Consider the following 17,263-nt stretch of genomic DNA (forward strand, 5'->3'; position numbering starts at 1 on the left):
TGTGCATAATCAGTGTGTGAGCTGTGTGGAGTGTGAACACACGTGTGAATATGCGCGTGTATCATCGGGGTTTTTAATTTTTTTTTGGTCAACATTCTTCTAAGTGGTATAGCACTCGTATGTGCATTGTTGTACAGAGGTCACTCGTGGTTGCTGTGAAGCCGAACCCTGTGACCCTGATGTGTCAAATGCGATAATGGTCACCCATGGTGGACAGTGTTTGGTGGAGCTCCCGATTAAAACAAGCTTGGAAGCAGGAGTGGCATCCACTTCCTAAATAGCTTGTCTCCGGAAATCCTCTGAACTTGGAGAAATCAAAGTCATGCCAAGTGTTCATGTCTTTCACTCATAGGGTCACTATGAGTTGCCTACGACTCGACGGCACTTAACAGCATCATCGGGGGGGGGTGTGCATGTGACTGTGCTGAGGGTACACACTCGGGTGTGGTGCTGTACGCTGGGGTTTCAGTATGAGGAGAGATAAAGGGAATCTGAATGCAATGTGGACCCAGCGAGGGTTATGGACTGAAGGTGGGGAGGCACATGCGCCCTGCATGGTGGGAGAGAGGGACCGGCCTGCAGAAGGCTTGCAAACAGGCGCTGTGACTCTCTCAGAGTCCTCACAGCCTGAACGACAGAGGGTTTGACATGACCTTCAAAGCACCAAACTCCCTTAGGGGGAAAAAAGTCAGAAGTATAAATAAACATGCCCATCTCATGCAAACATGATATTTAAAAAATTACAGCTTGGTACAAGATGCATATTGCATGAAGTTGTTCATTTTCTACAGAAAGAATTTCCAGATTTTCCTAAAGGACTCAGCCAAACTTTCACACTTTGATGCAGTTTGGAAAGAACAAGGAGAAAAAGCCCCATTCTGTGTGCGAGCGAATGCCTTTTCCTTCCTCTCTGGGCAGCCAGGTGGCTCAGGCTTCAGCCTGGGAGACCCTCCCCAAAGCCCCAGGCCAGGGGTCAGAGGCAGCCAACGCCAGCTTCCTGGGAAAATGGACAAATGTGCTGTGTGCACATCCTGCGTGGTGTGGGCTCTTCAGGGTTTGGAACATCTTGCATCATAAGCAAGCCATGTGGGAGCTTTTTAAGTTTTAACAGAGTAAAAGGAAAAGCAAATCTCTGTCAAGATCAAGGTTTGAGAAACATTTTTGTCAAAACAAAACCAAAAGCAAGAAGGGGAAAAAAAAGGCTGGTATTTTCTTTTAAACCCATTATTATTCAATGAGTAATGACACAGTGTGGGAGTGTAAAGGTAAAAGGTGACCTACCCGGGCAGAGTCCTTGCGGTGCCCAGCCGGGCATCACACCTCAGCACAGTGCCCTAGACGTGCACCGGGTGCCTCTCCCTCTGAGGGCCTGGCTGGAGTCACTCCTGGAAGCACAGGTCTGACCGGGGAGCCCATGTGCAGTGGGATCCATCCTGACCCATGGTGACCCTGTGGCAGGGAGCCCATGGCCCTGTCGGTCGGGGGCTTTTCCCCAGCGTGTGGTTGGTGGATTTGAACTGCCGACCTGTTGTTTAGTAGGCAGTGCTACTGGGATCTCAGGCCCAGCCTCACACAGACCTCACCTTTGCCAACACCCTCGTGTACACATGGAGACGACTCAGCTTAATGTGACGGCACACGGTCAAGCTCGTGGCTGCCAACAAAGGTCAGCAGTTGAGACCCACCAGCCACTGCTCAAGAGAAAGACGGCAGCCTGGTCATACGAAGGTGATGGACATACACACCCTGCACATCCTTGTGCTCTGTCCTTTGGGTCTCTGGGAGTCAGGACGGTTTTACCGGCTCAGCTGTCAGAGGGCAGCCAGTTCCTGTGGAGTGGGACACCCTGCAGCTGGACCCACGAGGGGACCTAACTGCTCACCTGTGCACAGTGCCCACCTGCCTCAGAGCTGGCTGCATCCCTGTGGGGGAGCGGTTCCTCTCACCTCCACTAACACATCAACACATGCAGATGGAGGAAAATGAAAGCCCACGGGGACCGGCAGCCTCGCCTCGAAGCATTGGAACTCAGACACACCCCGGCCACTCTCACTCACACCTGCCCAGTCCCTCACCTGGAACTAGGACAATACACCGAAGTCCTCAGAACAAGCAAAGCACGAGGGAGGGCAGAGAGGAATGATGAGGGAGGTCCATGGCTGTCAGCCTGACAACAGCACCTGCCCTGAGCAGAACAGGAAGGTTTCACATAGACTGGGAGCCCACAAACAACAGTGGGGTATGTGTACAGAGCCAAACTCCCACAGCTCAGTTCCCCACCTGACAACTACACACCCCATCCACTCAGACAGGGCCCCCTCACAGCCCAGACCCCAACCCTGATAACTACACACCCCATCCACTCAGACAGGGCCCCCCATGACCAGACCCCAACCCTGACAATTACACCCCATCCCCTCAGACAGGGCCCCCTCACAGCCCAGACCCCAACCCAACAACTACACACCCCATCCCCTCAGACACATAGACTGGGAGCCCACAAACAACAGTGGGGTACACGTACACAGCCCCCCTCCCCAGCCTCAGTTCCCCACCTGATAACTACACACCCCATCCACTCAGACAGGGCCCCCCATGACCAGACCCCAACCCTGACAATTACACCCCATCCACTCAGACAGGGCCCCCTCACAGCCCAGACCCCAACCCAACAACTACACACCCCATCCCCTCAGACAGGGCCCCCCATGACCAGACCCCCCACTGCAGCTGAGGCTCCTCATCATGGAAGGTGTTTCTCACTGAGCTGTGCGGTGGGACCTTGAGGTGGCTACGAGGAAGCTATGAAGTGACCATGAGGTGGTCACAGGTTGACCATGAGAGGTGACTGTGAGGTGGCTGTCAGGTAACAATGAGACAGCTAAGAGGTGACCGTGAGGTGACTGTGGAGTTGCCCTGAGGTGGCTCTGAGGTGACCATGAGGGGCTCTGAGGTGGCCGGGAGGTGACTCTGAGGTGGCCGTGAGGTGACTCTGAGGTGGCCGTGAGGTGACTCTGAGGTGGCCGTGAGGTGACTCTGAGGTGACCGTGAGGTGGTCCTGACATAACTGAGGTGGCCGTGAGGTGACTCTGAGGTGACCGTGAGGTGGTCCTGACGTAACTGAGGTGGCCGTGAGGTGACTCTGAGGTGGCCGTGAGGTGATTCTGAGGTGGCTGTGAGGTGACTCTGAGGTGGCCGTGAGGTGACTCTGAGGTGGCCGTGAGGTGGTCCTGACATAACTGAGGTGGCCGTGAGGTGACTCTGAGGTGGCTGTGAGGTGATTCTGAGCCGGCGGTGAGGTGGCTGGAGAAATGTCTCAGGTGGACACTCTGCACAGTTGAGAGCAGAGCAGAGCCGCCCAGCTTTGACTGGAAACGTCGCCCAGCTCACGCTGAACTCTTTTCTTCTTCCCCTTATTCTTCTGTCTATTGGACTGACTCCTTCCCAGCACCTGTTCCCACCTCATCTGTGCCCCTGAAGCGCCCCATGCTTCCCCAGCTTTAGGGTGACCCTAACTCCCTCTGTCCTTGCACCAAAGGGCCAGGACTTCAGTGCTCACATGACTCTGCTCACTTCTCCGGGCTCCTTTGTCTGTAGCAACCTTCTCTGCAGGAAGCTTGCTAGTCTCGTGCAAGGTGCTGACCCTGGCATCTCCCTCACGTCCCCGGAACCTCTTGGTGGGACCAGGACACGTGAAGTTCGCCCCTGGTGGAAAGCAGGTCCCGCTTTGCTTGTCGATGCTGCTGACTGGGGTGCGTGTACAAAGGGGACTTGGTGGAGGCCCAGAGCTGATCGCGCCTCAGCTGCCGGGGACACGCTGAAGACAGAGCAGGGCTTCTCCCCACGTGCTGAGGCTAGTGGGGTGACCCACACATGGGGAATGGATGGTCTGAATCCTCCTGGTCAGATTAGTGAGGTGTGAGGGGGTTTGCATAGGTCAGAGGCGGTCAGCACACTCTCCCCGAGCTGGGGGACTGGAGACCCAGTGGGGAGAGCCCACAGGAAGCTCTCATGTCCACACCCACCTGCTAGTTCCCACGGCTGAGAGTGGCCCTCAAGCCCGCCCTCTGCGTCTCTCTCAGTTTCTCTTCCCCTTTCTGTTTGGCTTCTTAGGTGTGTCCTTGGGTGTCCAGATGTCTTTTCTGCCTGTGATTCTGATCCTCTTTTGCTCTCTCACCTGAAGAACGGCGTGGTCCCAGAGTTATCTGTGTCTGAGCAAAGCAGCACTGGCCCTGACCCAAGTGAGGCAATGACAAGTTTCAGGAGTGGGGATCCCTGCCGTCTGAGATAGGACAGATGGAGCATCCGAGACCCAGCCTGGCAGCCGAGGCCTGCACCGCCATGTGGGGGACCATCCGGCCTGTCGGGGGGCACCACAGGAAGTTCCCCTGACCCAGTCATCAGACACCTGCTCAGGGCCTGGGCTCCTGTTCCCGCACCCTCGCAAATTCCACTCCTTCGCCTCTCAAAATCCTGTTTACTTTCCAAGTTGTATTAAAAAATGGTTTTTAAAATGAATCCTGAACAACTTAAAATTACTCTCTCCCTGGACCCTTTGTTCTTCAGGCCGGAGCTGAGTGGACTCTGGGCTGAGGCGAGATGAGTCTGGTCAGCTCTTGCTTCCTTCATACATTTGCCTCTTTGCTGGGAAGAATTCCAAGTACTAGAGGGCTTAGTGTTTGCTTATCTTGCAGCTTCAAAGCACTGGTAGTTTGCACTGCGACTCACAGCGACCCTTCGTACAACAGCTCTGAACTCTGCTCTATTCTGAGCCAATCTCACCGACTCCAACACACCTAGTGCCCCAGTGTCAATCACTGTGTCAATGCATCTCATCCGGGGTCTTCCTCTGCTGCGCTGTCCCTCCACCCTTTCCAGGCATGACGTCTTTCTCCAAGGATTGATCTCCCCTGGCTGTGTGCCCAAAGTATGTGAGATGGAGCTTCAAAAGCCTCCAAGGAGAAACTTCATTTCACCCTCTCCAAGACAGACCTATTTGTTTTCTCGGCAGCCCATGATATGTTCAAGACTCTTCTCCAGCACCACAACTCAAAGGCATCAATTCTTCTCTCATTCTTAGTAATTGTCCAGCTCTCTGATGCACAGCAAGTAATTGTTAAGCCCATGGCCTGGATCAGGTGCACATTAGTCTCTCAATTGATATCATTGTTTTTCCATACTCTGGAGAGGTCCCTAACAACAGATTTCCCCACTGCAATTCACCTTTTGATTTCCTGACTGCTGATGCCAAGAGTGTTGATTGTGGAGCCAAGCAACCTGTACTTGTTAACAACCTCATCTCTTCTCCATCCATCATGGTGCTGCCAATTGGCCCAGAGGTGAGAATCTTTGTCTTCTTGATATTGACCTTCAATCCATATTGAAGACTGCAGTCTTTGGCCTTCTGCAGCAAGCGCTTCAGGTCCTCCTCAGTTTCAGCAAGCAAGGTTCTCTCTCTCTCTCTCTCTCACACACACACACACACACACACACACACACACACCCTGTCCTGGATGTGTTCACCAGGCTGTGTCAAGAAATCTGGAGCACAGTTGTATGGCCAATTGACTGGAACAGATACATATTTACTCCTATTTTTTTTAAAGTGATCAAACAGAGTGGAAATTATCAAACAACATCACTAATATCACATGCAAGCAAAATCCTGCTGAAGATTAGTAAAAAACTGACTGGAACAGTACAGTAATAGAGAACTACCAGGAATACAAGCTGAGTTTAGAAGAAGCTGTGGCACTAGAGACATTATCACCAATGTCAGATGGGTCTTGGCTGAAAGCAAAGAGTACCAGAGGAATGTCTATCTGTGCTTCACTGACTACACAAAGGTATTTGATTGTGTTGTTGCTGTTATAAGCCATCAAGTTGCTTCTGAGTCATTAGTGATCATTAGAGCTGTACAACAGCTCTGAACTCTGTTCTGTCCTGAGCCAATCTCACTGTCTCTTACACACTTACTCCCATTGCCCCAGTTACCTTGTCAATCCATCTCATCTGGGGTTTTCCTCTCCTGCCAAGCATGATGACCTTCTCCATCGAGTGGTCCCTCCCGGCCATGTGCTCAAAGTATGTGAAAGGGAGCTTCAAAATTCTTGCCTCCAAGGAGCAACCTAGATTCACCCTCTCCAGGACAGACCTGTGTGTTCTCTTGGCAGTCCATGGTATGTTCAGTACTTTTCTCCAGCAGCATAAAGACTTAAAGACATTAATTTTTCTACTATCATTCTTATTCATTGTCCAGTTCTCTGCTGCACAGCAAGTAATTGTGAAGACCATGGCCTGGGTCAGGCGCACATTAGTCTCTAGGCTGATATTATTGCTCTTCAGTACTGTAGAGAAGTCCCTGACAGTTGGCTTACCCAATGCAATTTCCTCTTTTGATTTCCTGGCTATTGGTACCAAGAAGGTTAATTGTGGAACAAAGCAAGCTGAAGCTGTTAACAATCTCGATCTCGTCTCCGTCTATTACGATGCTGCCAAGTGGCTTAGTGGTGAGAATCTTCATTTTCTTGATCTTTAGCTTCAATCTGTACTGCGGACTACAGTCCTTGACCTTCTGCAGCAAATATTTCAGGTCCTCCTCAATTCCAGCAGGTTAGTGATGAGTCTTCTTCCCACACTGACGCCACATTTCACCTCACAAAGTCCAGCCTCCCAAATGATCTGTTCTGCATATAACTTGAAAAGGTGTGGAAATAGGCTGTCTCCTTGACATACTCCTTTCCTGATCTGAACCATGCAGTGTCTTCTTACTCTGTTCTGATGACTGCCTCCTGGTCCAAGTATAGGTTTTACATAAGCATAATTATGTGTTCTGGAATTCCCATTTTTCTCAAGGTTAGCCACAATTAGTTGTGATCCATGAAGTCAAATGTCTTTGCATAGTCAATGAAACACAAGTAGACACTCTTCTTCATATATGTTGTTGTTATGTGCCATTGAGTGGCCTGCAACTCATAATAACCCTATGTACACTAAGATTGAATCTGTAGAAATAAAAATAAAATCTAGAATGGACTACCTCACGAGAATTCCATGTTGTTTGTCACCTCGCATAACTCATCCCAAGAGTCAGGAACATTGAATGCCTTGCTGGTGTTAATACCCGACGCTGGTTATTCAACCATCCCGTGGAAAATGGAGATTAGAACTGGCTTCAAGGCTCATCACTGGCATTGTTATGTCGAGAGGCCCTATGATGCCACATCTTTAGACCTGGATTTCCCAAGTGCCTTCCAAAGCCCAGTATTTGACTGTTTTCAATTTAGAAGATGCTTTTTCTCTACTCTTACAAGAGAACTCTCAACCCTGTTTAGTTATATGGTAGGACTTTCACACAGGATGGCCAGGCCAAGTCCAAGGGACTGTGTTACACAGAGATTTATGAAGTTGCCTACAGTTTTTTGAAATTCACTCGCCCAAAGGCTTTCACTCCTTGGATTTGAATCCCCACGTGTCATGTTACAGTATGTGAATGACATTGATCTGCAATAGAACATACACAATTTCTATAAAAGATAGGCAGGTTCCTCCCACATTCCTTCACTGACAATCATTCCTGTGCTTTGTGTTTTATAAAATGAATCACATTGAGCTACACCCACCATTACCACATCTTTCCAGATCCCCACCAGACCTTTCCCATTTCCCTTACCCCCTCCCTCCACTTACCAAATCATGTAACCATGTGATTTTGCCCCTACCCATTCTCACCCCTCTGCTCCCAGCACTGAACAGCCCAAATGTTCAACCATAACAGAATGGATTGAGAAATTGTGATACATTAAAAGCATGGAATACTACATAACTTGGGAGCAACGATTTTGAAAAATACTACATAACTTGGGAGAGATGGGGGACATTATACGGAGTGAACTAACACAGTCTCATAAGGACAAATACTGCATTGGTGTTGGACTTTTTTGGGAGAGGTTGAAGGTATCAAAAGAAAAGGCCCAGTTCTGCAAACCTAAAATTCATTATTTAGGGTTTATCCTAACATTGGGAAAAAAGTTGTCTCATGAATGGATACGGGCTATGTGTTCAATCCCACTCCCACAACCAAAAAGCAATGGAGGGAATTTCTGGGGATGGCAGAGCACTGTAGGGTTTAGATACTTGGATTTGGAAAACTAGCTAAGATTTTGTAGGAAAGCTCCAAGGCCCAGAAGTGGGGCAGCTGGGGCCTGTGAGTTGCCCTTCAGCGAGGCCATTCAGAGCCTCAGAGCCTGGACACCCGGCCTTTATCTCCACCTGTTCCTGAAAGAATGAGGGAACCGGGAGTGCTGGTCCATGTGTAGGACCTGAACCCTGGCCTGTGGCATGCTTATCAAAACTCTGAGATCACTCCCCTCTGGACAGTCTCATTGTCTTAGAACCACAGAGGCTACAGCCCAGCTTGTAGAGGAAGCCCAGAAGCGGACTCACGCTGGGAAAAGAACCAATACCTCCCGCTCCTGTGTTATGTGCCTTCGAATCAGCTACGACCTGTAGCTCTGAACTCTGCCCTGACCTGAGACAACTCCACCCCCTCTGACCCATCACTCCCCATTCCCACAGTCACTGGTCAATCCATCTCATCCCAGGTCTTCCTCTCCACTGACCCTACACCCTGCCAAGCATGATGTCCTTCCCCAAGGACTGGTCCCTCCTGGCAAAGTATGTGAGAAACAACTTCAAAATCCTAGCCTCCAAGGTGCAGCCTGGTTTCACCCTCTCCGGGACAGACCTGTTTGTTCTCTTGGCAGTCCATAGTCTGTTCAATATTTTCCTCCAGCACTACAACTCAAAGGCATAAATTCTTCTTGTGTCATCGTTAATCATTCTCTAGTTCTCTGATGCCTAGCAAGCAATTGAGAAGACCATAGTTCAGACACCTTAGTTTCTAAACTGACATCATTGCTCTTTAGTCCTCTGGAGAGGTCTCTGATAGCAGAATTTCCTAATGCACACAACCCCTAAGTGAGCTGGGACTTGTGTTCTAATGTTTCCAATTCCAGATATTTCTGTGGCCTCTGCAGACACAGAGGTCCCCACACTGCTGCCCCTCCCTCCACCCACAGCTTGGATCTCCTGGACAAGAAGAGTCTTTCCTTTAGAGACCCTGTCTGTAACCTTAGGATGGGCACTCAGCACAGGACTTGGAGCTGGAGGGCACCTTTCTTTCTTTTTTTTTTTTTGGAGGGCACCTTTCTACAGGTGTACAGGACATTCCCCAAGAGCTTGCCTCAGCCCCAGGTGAAGTAGACAGAGGATGCAAGCCCTTCAGACACAGATCGAATGCAGTTGTTCTACTACTGGGGCCTTGGCAAGCTAACGCTGGGGGAGGGGCTGCGCACTGCACCCCAAGAATGTTATTCTTATACCAACCAGATAGGCACGGCCCAAGGAGCCACACAAAAGCTAAAACACCGTTGCTTCCCTTTTTATAAAACGTAATTTTTTAAAAAAATTATTATTTTTAAAATGTTATACTGATTTATTTACAAAGTTTGAATACATTATTTTTCACTAGAGCTCCTTCCCATTTCCTTTACCCCACCCACCCATCAAATTGTGTTAACACCCTACCCCCCATCGTCTCCCATCTATTTCCACCCTCCCGTCACTGGACCCTCACGCTCATTCTACAATAATGGTTTCAAACAGTCTTTGTCCTTGTGGGACTGAGCTGTTTCACTTCCCTTTTAAGACAATCAGCAGAGGACCGTTGGGGTGTCTTTTCAGGATCTTGAAGTGGATTATCCCATGGTAGGCCCTCTCACAGATATTTTTGTTTTTCAAATTTTCTACTAGTTTATTTACAAAATTCAAATACAAATTTGAACAAATTCTTTCCATTTCCCTCACCCCCCCACTCATCAAATTGTACAACCCCATGATTAATCCTTCCTTCCCCTGCACATCCACATCCCTCTGCTTCCAGCCTCTCCCACCCCTCCTGGATCCTTATACTCATTCTACAATAACGGTTTTATACAATATTTATCCTTGTGGGACTTAGTTCACGCAGCATAACGCTCTCCAGTCCCTCCCAAGTTAGGTAATAATTTACAAAGTTATTGCTTCTGCGTCCTGCATAGTATTCCATTGTGTAAATGTGCCATAATTTCTCAATCCATTCATTTGTGTTTGGACATTTGGGCTGTTTCCATGTTCTTGCGATGGTGAATAATGCTGCTGTGAACATTGGTGTACAAGTCTGTTTGTGCCACAGTTCTCGTATTCTAAGGGTATATCACAGATATTTTTTATTGTTGCAAAGGTATCTTGCATTTTAGTTTGTTAGCTAGTCTCCTTACTCCACTTTCATACGTAAACGCCAGAGTAGGACGTAAACAGCAGGGTTGATAGTGAGTTGTTAAAACCATTGACCCAGACCTGCCCATTAGCTAATGTAGCTGCAGCCAGCCAGCTTTCCAGAAGGACGGATGATGAGGCTCCAACCTAGGCAGGCCTACAGCCCATGACAGAAAATCTACAGTCAGGCATTTTCCAAATTACTGAGAATAATGACACCAATGAGTTTGAAAACTAAGACAAACAGGTATGTCTCGGAGAAGGCGCACCTGGAGTGCTCCTGGGAGCCAGGGATGGCAAAGCTTTGTTTCATATATTGGCATGTTACTGTTGTTGTTGCTGTTGTTGTTGTTGTTATGTGCCGTCGAGTCGCTTGCGACTCATAGCGACCCTATGTACAACAGCCCTAAACTCTGCTCTGTCCTGTGCCAATCGCACTGTCTCTGACACTCCCATTCTGATTATCCCAGTCACTGAATCAATCCACCTCATAGAGGGCCTTCCCCTCCTGCGCCGTCCCTCCACCCTCCCAAGCATGATGTCCTTCTCCAAAGACCGATCTCTCCACACAACATGTCCAAAGTATGTTAGACGGAGCCTCAGAATCCTTGCCTCCAAAAAGCCACCCAGTTTAACCCTTTCCAGGATGAATCTGTTTGTTTTCCTAGCAGTCCATGGTACTCTCTATACTCTTCTCCAGCACCACAGCTCAAAGGCATCAATTCTCCTTTTATCCTCCTTGGTCATTGTCCAACTCTCTGATGCATAACAAGTGATTGCAAAGACCATGGCCTGTATGAAACACACCTTAGTCTCCAGAGAGGCACCATAGCTCTTCAGTACTTTGGAGAGTCCCTAACAGCAGACTTTCCCATGGCAATACACCTTCTAATTTCCTGGCTACTGGTGCCAAGAGTGTTGACTGTGGAGCGAAGCAAACTGAAGCTGTGAACAATCTCAGTCTCTTCACTATCCATCCTGATGCTGCCAGTTGGTCCAGTGGTGAGAATCTTTGTCTTCTTGACATTGAGCCTCAATCCATATTGGAGGCTGCAGTCCTTGACCCTCTGCAGCAGGTGCTTCAGGTCCTCCTCAGTTTCAGCAAGCAAGGCTGTGTCATCTGCATAATGCAGAAAGGTTATTCCTTGGAGAGGGACATCATGCTTAGGAAGGTGGAGCGACAGTGAAGGAGAGAAAGACTGAATCAGATAGATTGACACAGTGACTGCAGCAATAGGCTTGAGTGGGTCAGAGATGATGAGAATGGGACAGGACAGGACAGGTCGCTAGGAGTCACCCTTGACATCTAACAACAACAACAATAGCCCATGAGAGCAGAAAACAGCAAAGACTGGCTATCATCTAAAGACTCTAAGATTTCAGAGTCTCCTCTCTCCAGGGACATCTGAGACAGGCAGGGCGGCTGGAGTATGGACAGGCCTTGCCGTCCTTATCAGCTTTGCTTTCTATCTGGAAAACACCACCGCTCTCCCTCAACCAGAGCTGACCACAGAAGGAGTGAAACGAGGAAGAAGGACCCCTTAAATCGTCAACCACTACCCTCAAACAGAGGTCTTTGTCACTGCTGAGAAAACTTGATGTCTGCTTCTCTGACAGGGCACTCTGCTCACTAAACTTCCTCTCCTTCCTTGGCTGGGGTTTGTGTGTGTTTGTGGCAACCTTTGGAAGGAACTTGCTGGTCCTCTCTGAGGCACTCAACTCTGAGCATCTTCCGGGTACCAGAACCTAATAATGCTCGAGAACACAGCTGGACGCCCCAGAAGGGGCCAGCTCTCCTCGGTTCCAGACACAGGATGGCCCGTTCATGAGGTCCACGCATCCAACATTTGGACACTTTCTAGATGCCAGGCTTTGTTCCAGAATCTTCTAGATGCCAGGTCTTGTTCCAACACCTAGATACCAGGCTTTGTTCTAGCATCTTCTACATAGCAAACACTATTCCAGCATCTTACAGACGTGGACACTGTCCTGGCTCCTTCTGGACACAAGGTGATTGGTCTCAAGGAGAGAAGTGGGTTCAGTCAATCTCCTCAGATCTACTGTGTAGAAACCACTGGGTAGCAAGTGAATCCTGACGCATGGGAGGGGGCTGGGTCCAGCTGTGACCTCAGACAATGGCTCTGCAGGTGTGGAGAGGGACGTGGTGTCCAGACCAATTCCATGTCACTGGGAGAGCTGTCCAGCTCCCCATCTGGAGCCAGAGGAGGCTGTGCCCTACTCACACCCGACTGACCTGGCCAGTTCTACCTATATCGCTAAGGTCCAGGGTCAGCTCCATCACAGAGGCCTTAAATCTGACAGCATGGTGGCAGGGCCCCCGGCTGGCCCCACTCCACTGGCCAATGGCATGCGTCCTGGTTCCCCACCTACAGCCCAGTGGCATATCCTTGGTCGCCCTTCTCTGCCAATGCCTGGATTAGCTGGCCCCTCCGGCTCTTCCTGGATTCCTTCTCTTCCAGAGGTGACCCATCATAAAGGCGCTGTGACCAGGGGGACAAAAGCCATGCCACTCCTGCCTCCACACCACCTCAGGGTGCGTGCCTTCCCCCTCCGCTGTCCTCCATTCCAGCACCCACGTTCCGCCAGCCTTTGCATCCAGATCTCTCCATAGGACCCAGCCCCAAGTCCATGTCTCCACATGGGCCCCGGGGGGTTGGGGGTGGAGACCACGGCCAAGAGGAAGTAGGATGCCATGTGGGAGCCACACCTGACAGGTGGAAGCACCTCTAGGGATATGGAGGTGCAGACCTGAGCCCCTTGCCAAAAAGAGGGGCTCATAGCCACCTGGACAGAGAGATCAATACAGACCAGGAGGACAAACAGACAACACCAGCGCCAGGGGCTGAAAGTGGTCCCCCAGCCACCTCCCCACCCAGGACACTGCAGAGTCTGCAAGTGCCACCTGTGGTGGGGCCATCTGGTGGCAGGCAATGGTTTCTACATCCCTGTGACCGGCAACACTGCTAATACAGCAACCAGGGCTGTGGGGAGACCCCACTTGCCAGGGACAGTGGCCATCTCTGTGCAGAGCCACCAGGACACATCATGAAGGGGCAGATGGACTCTGTGATGGCCACCAGTCACAGGGCAGTCCGGGGCATGGGCTTAGCTGCAGAAGCAGACCTACCAAGGAGCTCCAGGCTGGTGGGCAGGAGCAAAGCCCTGGGCACCCCACGTGCAGAAAAGGTGGGCCCTGACCCCGCTCACACATTGGGTACGTCCTGACTCTGCTCACAAGTAGAGTAGGTACTGACCCTGCTCACACATAAGATAGGTCCTGTGCTGGGGGAGAGGCTGTTGGGGATGGTGCTGGAGCAGTGGACCACTCCCAGATGTGACACCAGAGGAAATCCACAGTCCAGTCTGCACTGCCAGAGAGGACAGGCCACTGGGCAAGTCCAGGTCAGACGGACACAGACAGGCGATGGTGCACGCAGCATAACCAGATCCCAGCTAGCCTCAGGCGAGGCCTGCAGGAGACAGGTGAGACGAGAGAGAGCTGGTGGGGCCAGGTGTGAACCCCAGATGAGCTCAGGTGAGCCCCAAGTGCAGGCTTACCTTGGAAGAAGCTCTTCACCCGGAGGTAGCTGACACTGAGGCGCAGCACTGAAAGCTTGTCCAGTTTGGAGATGATGTCGGGTGGAAATGGCAAGAGGCTGGCCAGCTGGTCCAGCTCGGCATTGAGGCGGTCCCGGTGCCGCTTGGAGGGGTTAGACTTGTCAGACTCCACAGCTGGCCTCCTGCAAAGAGAACAGGCTGCTGTTAAAGCAGAGCCTCCTGCCAGGTACCTTGAACCCCACAGAGCCCCCCCACAGGGAAGGTCCTCATGCAAGGAGAGACCCCACTGGAGGACCACATGGTCAACACCCATGGACCCAATGCAGGCAAGGCTCCACAGAGGGAGGGACCCCACAGTAGAAGGGACCCCATGGACAGAAGAACCTCATGGAGGGAGGGAGCCCACAGGGGGAGGGAGTCCACAGAGAGAGGACCTCATTAAGGAATGGACTAAATCTCACACACATAGGGAAGAGTGACTCCTAGGAGACCGAAAATGTGGAGAAATTGAGGACAAAGAAGATAGACTCAGTACAAAGGTGAGGTGTAGATCACCGGACCCAGAGTCCCACTCTCCTAGGCCATGGGGCCTGGGAACCTCTCTTATCTACAGGGAAGCAGTGGCTGGCCAGAGCTATATGAGCTAAAGAGTGGACACTCAAAACATCATCTCCAGCCTCCTTCACATGCTCCCCAACATCTACGCAAAACCAAATCCACTCAAGGAGAACCAGGGACTCAATCACAACATCCGTAGTGACCGTTCTCAGCCCTGCCCAGATGTGGGACCCTCACTCCTGAACTCCCAGTCTACCCACCCAGGTGTGGGACCCTCACGCCCATGCTCTCCCAGTCCAGCCACCAAATCCAGGTGTGAGATCATCACCCCTATACTCTCATATATTCCGCTCTTCCAGGTATGAGACACTCACTCCTATCTCTCTCCGATACCTCATCCTTTCTAGGTGAGGGACCCTTGGCACTGTGCCCTTCTAGACACCCACTCATCCTGGTAAAAAACCCTCAGCCCCGTGCTCTCTCAGACATTCCAACCTGCAATATCTGACCCCCTCTAACATCTAACCATGACTAACATCTGATCCCATTAAACATATGACCTTGTCTAACATCTGATCTGCTCCAACATCTGATCCAGTCCAATATATGACTCCCTCCAACATCTGACCATGACCAACATTTGACCTCCTCCAACATCTGACCGTTTCTAAATTCCGATTCCATCCAGCATCCAAAATCTGATACCCTTCAACATCTGACCATTCCAACATCTGATCCACTACAGCGTATGTTCCTTCCAACATCTGCCTCCTCTAACTTCTGACCCTGACCAGCATCTGACCTCCTCCAACATCTAATCCCATACAACCTCTGACCTCTTCAACATCTGATACCCTCCAACATCAGACTCTGTAAAAATCTGACTCATTCTAACATCTGATATTCCAACATCTAACCTGCTCCAATATCTGACCATGTTGAGCATCTGACCAGGTGCAAAATCTGACCCACTCCCACATCTGGCCCCCTCAACATTTGATCCTCTTGAAAATCTGTCCCTCTCCAACACCTGGTCCAAATCTGAACCTCTTCAACATCTAATTCCCTCTAAGAAAAAAAAAATCCCTCCAGCATCTGATCCCCTCCAAATCTGAACCCTTCCAACATCTAATTCCCTTCAATGAAAAAAAATCCCTCCATCATCTAAACCCTTCCAAAATCTCATCCCCTCCCACATCTGATCTCCTCTGAAATTGTATACCCTCAATCACTGGACAACCTACAACATATGTCTGCCTCCAAATCTGATCTCTAACTTCTGAACACCTCCAAGATCTGATATTAAAAACATCTGACATCCTCCAATCAATGTCTGATCCCCTCCAATATTTGATCCCTTCCAAAAATCCGATTCCTCTAACTTCTGAACGCCTCCAAGATCTGATCTTACAAATAGCTGACAAACTCCAACAAACGTTTGATCCCCTCTAACATACAACCTCTCCAAAAAACCTGATTCCTGTAACTTCTGAACTCCTCTAACATCTGGCTTCCTACAACATCTGATGCCCTCCAACATCTGACACCCTCCAACATCTGACCCCCTCTAACATTTGACCCCCTCCAACATCTGACCTCTTGCAACATCTGATTCCCTCAGACATCTGATGCCTTCAACTATCTTGACCCCCAACATATGACTCCTTCTAAGATTTGATCCCTCTAACTCACTAACACTTTCAACATCTGGATCCCACCAACATTTGATCCCTCCAGAATCTGATCCACTCCAACATTGAATCCCCTCCAACCCCTGATCCCTTCAACAGATGATCCCATCCAAATATGACCCCTTACAAGAGTTGATTACCTCAAAGAGTGGATCCTTCTAGCATTTGATTTGCTTCCTCTCACCTCCTCCAACATCTGCCTCCTTCCAAAATCTGATCCACTCTCATATCTGACTATGTGAAATATCTCCTACAACAACTTTGCCTCTCTGAAATTTGATACCCTCAAATATCTTACCCTTCCAACATCTAATTCCCCCAACATACGACTCCCTCCAAAATATAATCTCTCTAACTTCTGAACACCTCCAGTATCTGACTGCCACCAGCATCTGATGTCCTCAAGCCTCTGGGAACTTCCAATATCTGAAGACTTACCCTAGTCTAACATGTGATATTCTCTAACATCTGGCTGTGTCCAACATCTGACTTCTAAAATATGATCCCTTCCAACATTTAATCCCCTACAAAATCTGATCCACTCCAAATTCTGACCTTTCCAAAATTTGACACTCCCCAACATCTAATCCCCTCTAATATCTGATCCCCTATAAATTCTGATCCTTTCAATATCTGACCATATAACATCTGATCCACTCCAATATCTGACATGTCTAATATCTGACCCCTCCAACACCTGAATCCTTCCAACATCCCCTACTGAAGATCATTCAAAAATGGCTAGAATAGTGCATACAGAATTGACAGAAGTTCAAGTTGAATTTAGAAGAGTCTGTAGCACCAGGGCTATCATCACTGATGTCAGATGGATCCTGGCTGAAAGCGAAGAACACCAAAATAATGTCTATTTGTGTTTTATTGACTATGCACAGGCATTTGATTGTGTGGATCATAACAAATTATGGCAAATACTGTGAAGAATGGGAGTCCCAGAATACTTACTAGTGCTCTTGTGAAGCCTATACCTACACCAAGAAGCTGCTGTCCAAACAGAACAAGGGAACACTGTTGTTGTTGTTGTTGTTGTTGTTGTTGTTGTTGTTGTGTGCCATCAAGTTGCCTGTAACTCAGAGCGAAGCTACGTACAACAGCTCTGA

At 49.6% G+C, this 17,263-nt stretch overlaps 1 protein-coding gene across 1 annotated transcript in view; it reads right to left on the bottom strand.

The window, feature by feature from the left end:
• AHRR (aryl-hydrocarbon receptor repressor) overlaps positions 1-17,263 on the bottom strand; it is a 120,931-nt gene that overhangs the window by 75,877 nt on the left and 27,791 nt on the right. Inside the window, exon 2 of the mRNA XM_006900174.1 lies at positions 13,897-14,078. Within this exon, the coding sequence (XP_006900236.1) occupies positions 13,897-14,078 (182 nt within the window). The remainder of the gene's footprint in view (positions 1-13,896; positions 14,079-17,263) is intronic.

Source organism: Elephantulus edwardii, unplaced genomic scaffold (assembly GCF_000299155.1).
Source record: "Elephantulus edwardii isolate Elephantulus edwardi_28Jun2011 unplaced genomic scaffold, EleEdw1.0 scaffold00274, whole genome shotgun sequence".
Lineage (NCBI taxonomy): Eukaryota > Metazoa > Chordata > Mammalia > Macroscelidea > Macroscelididae > Elephantulus > Elephantulus edwardii.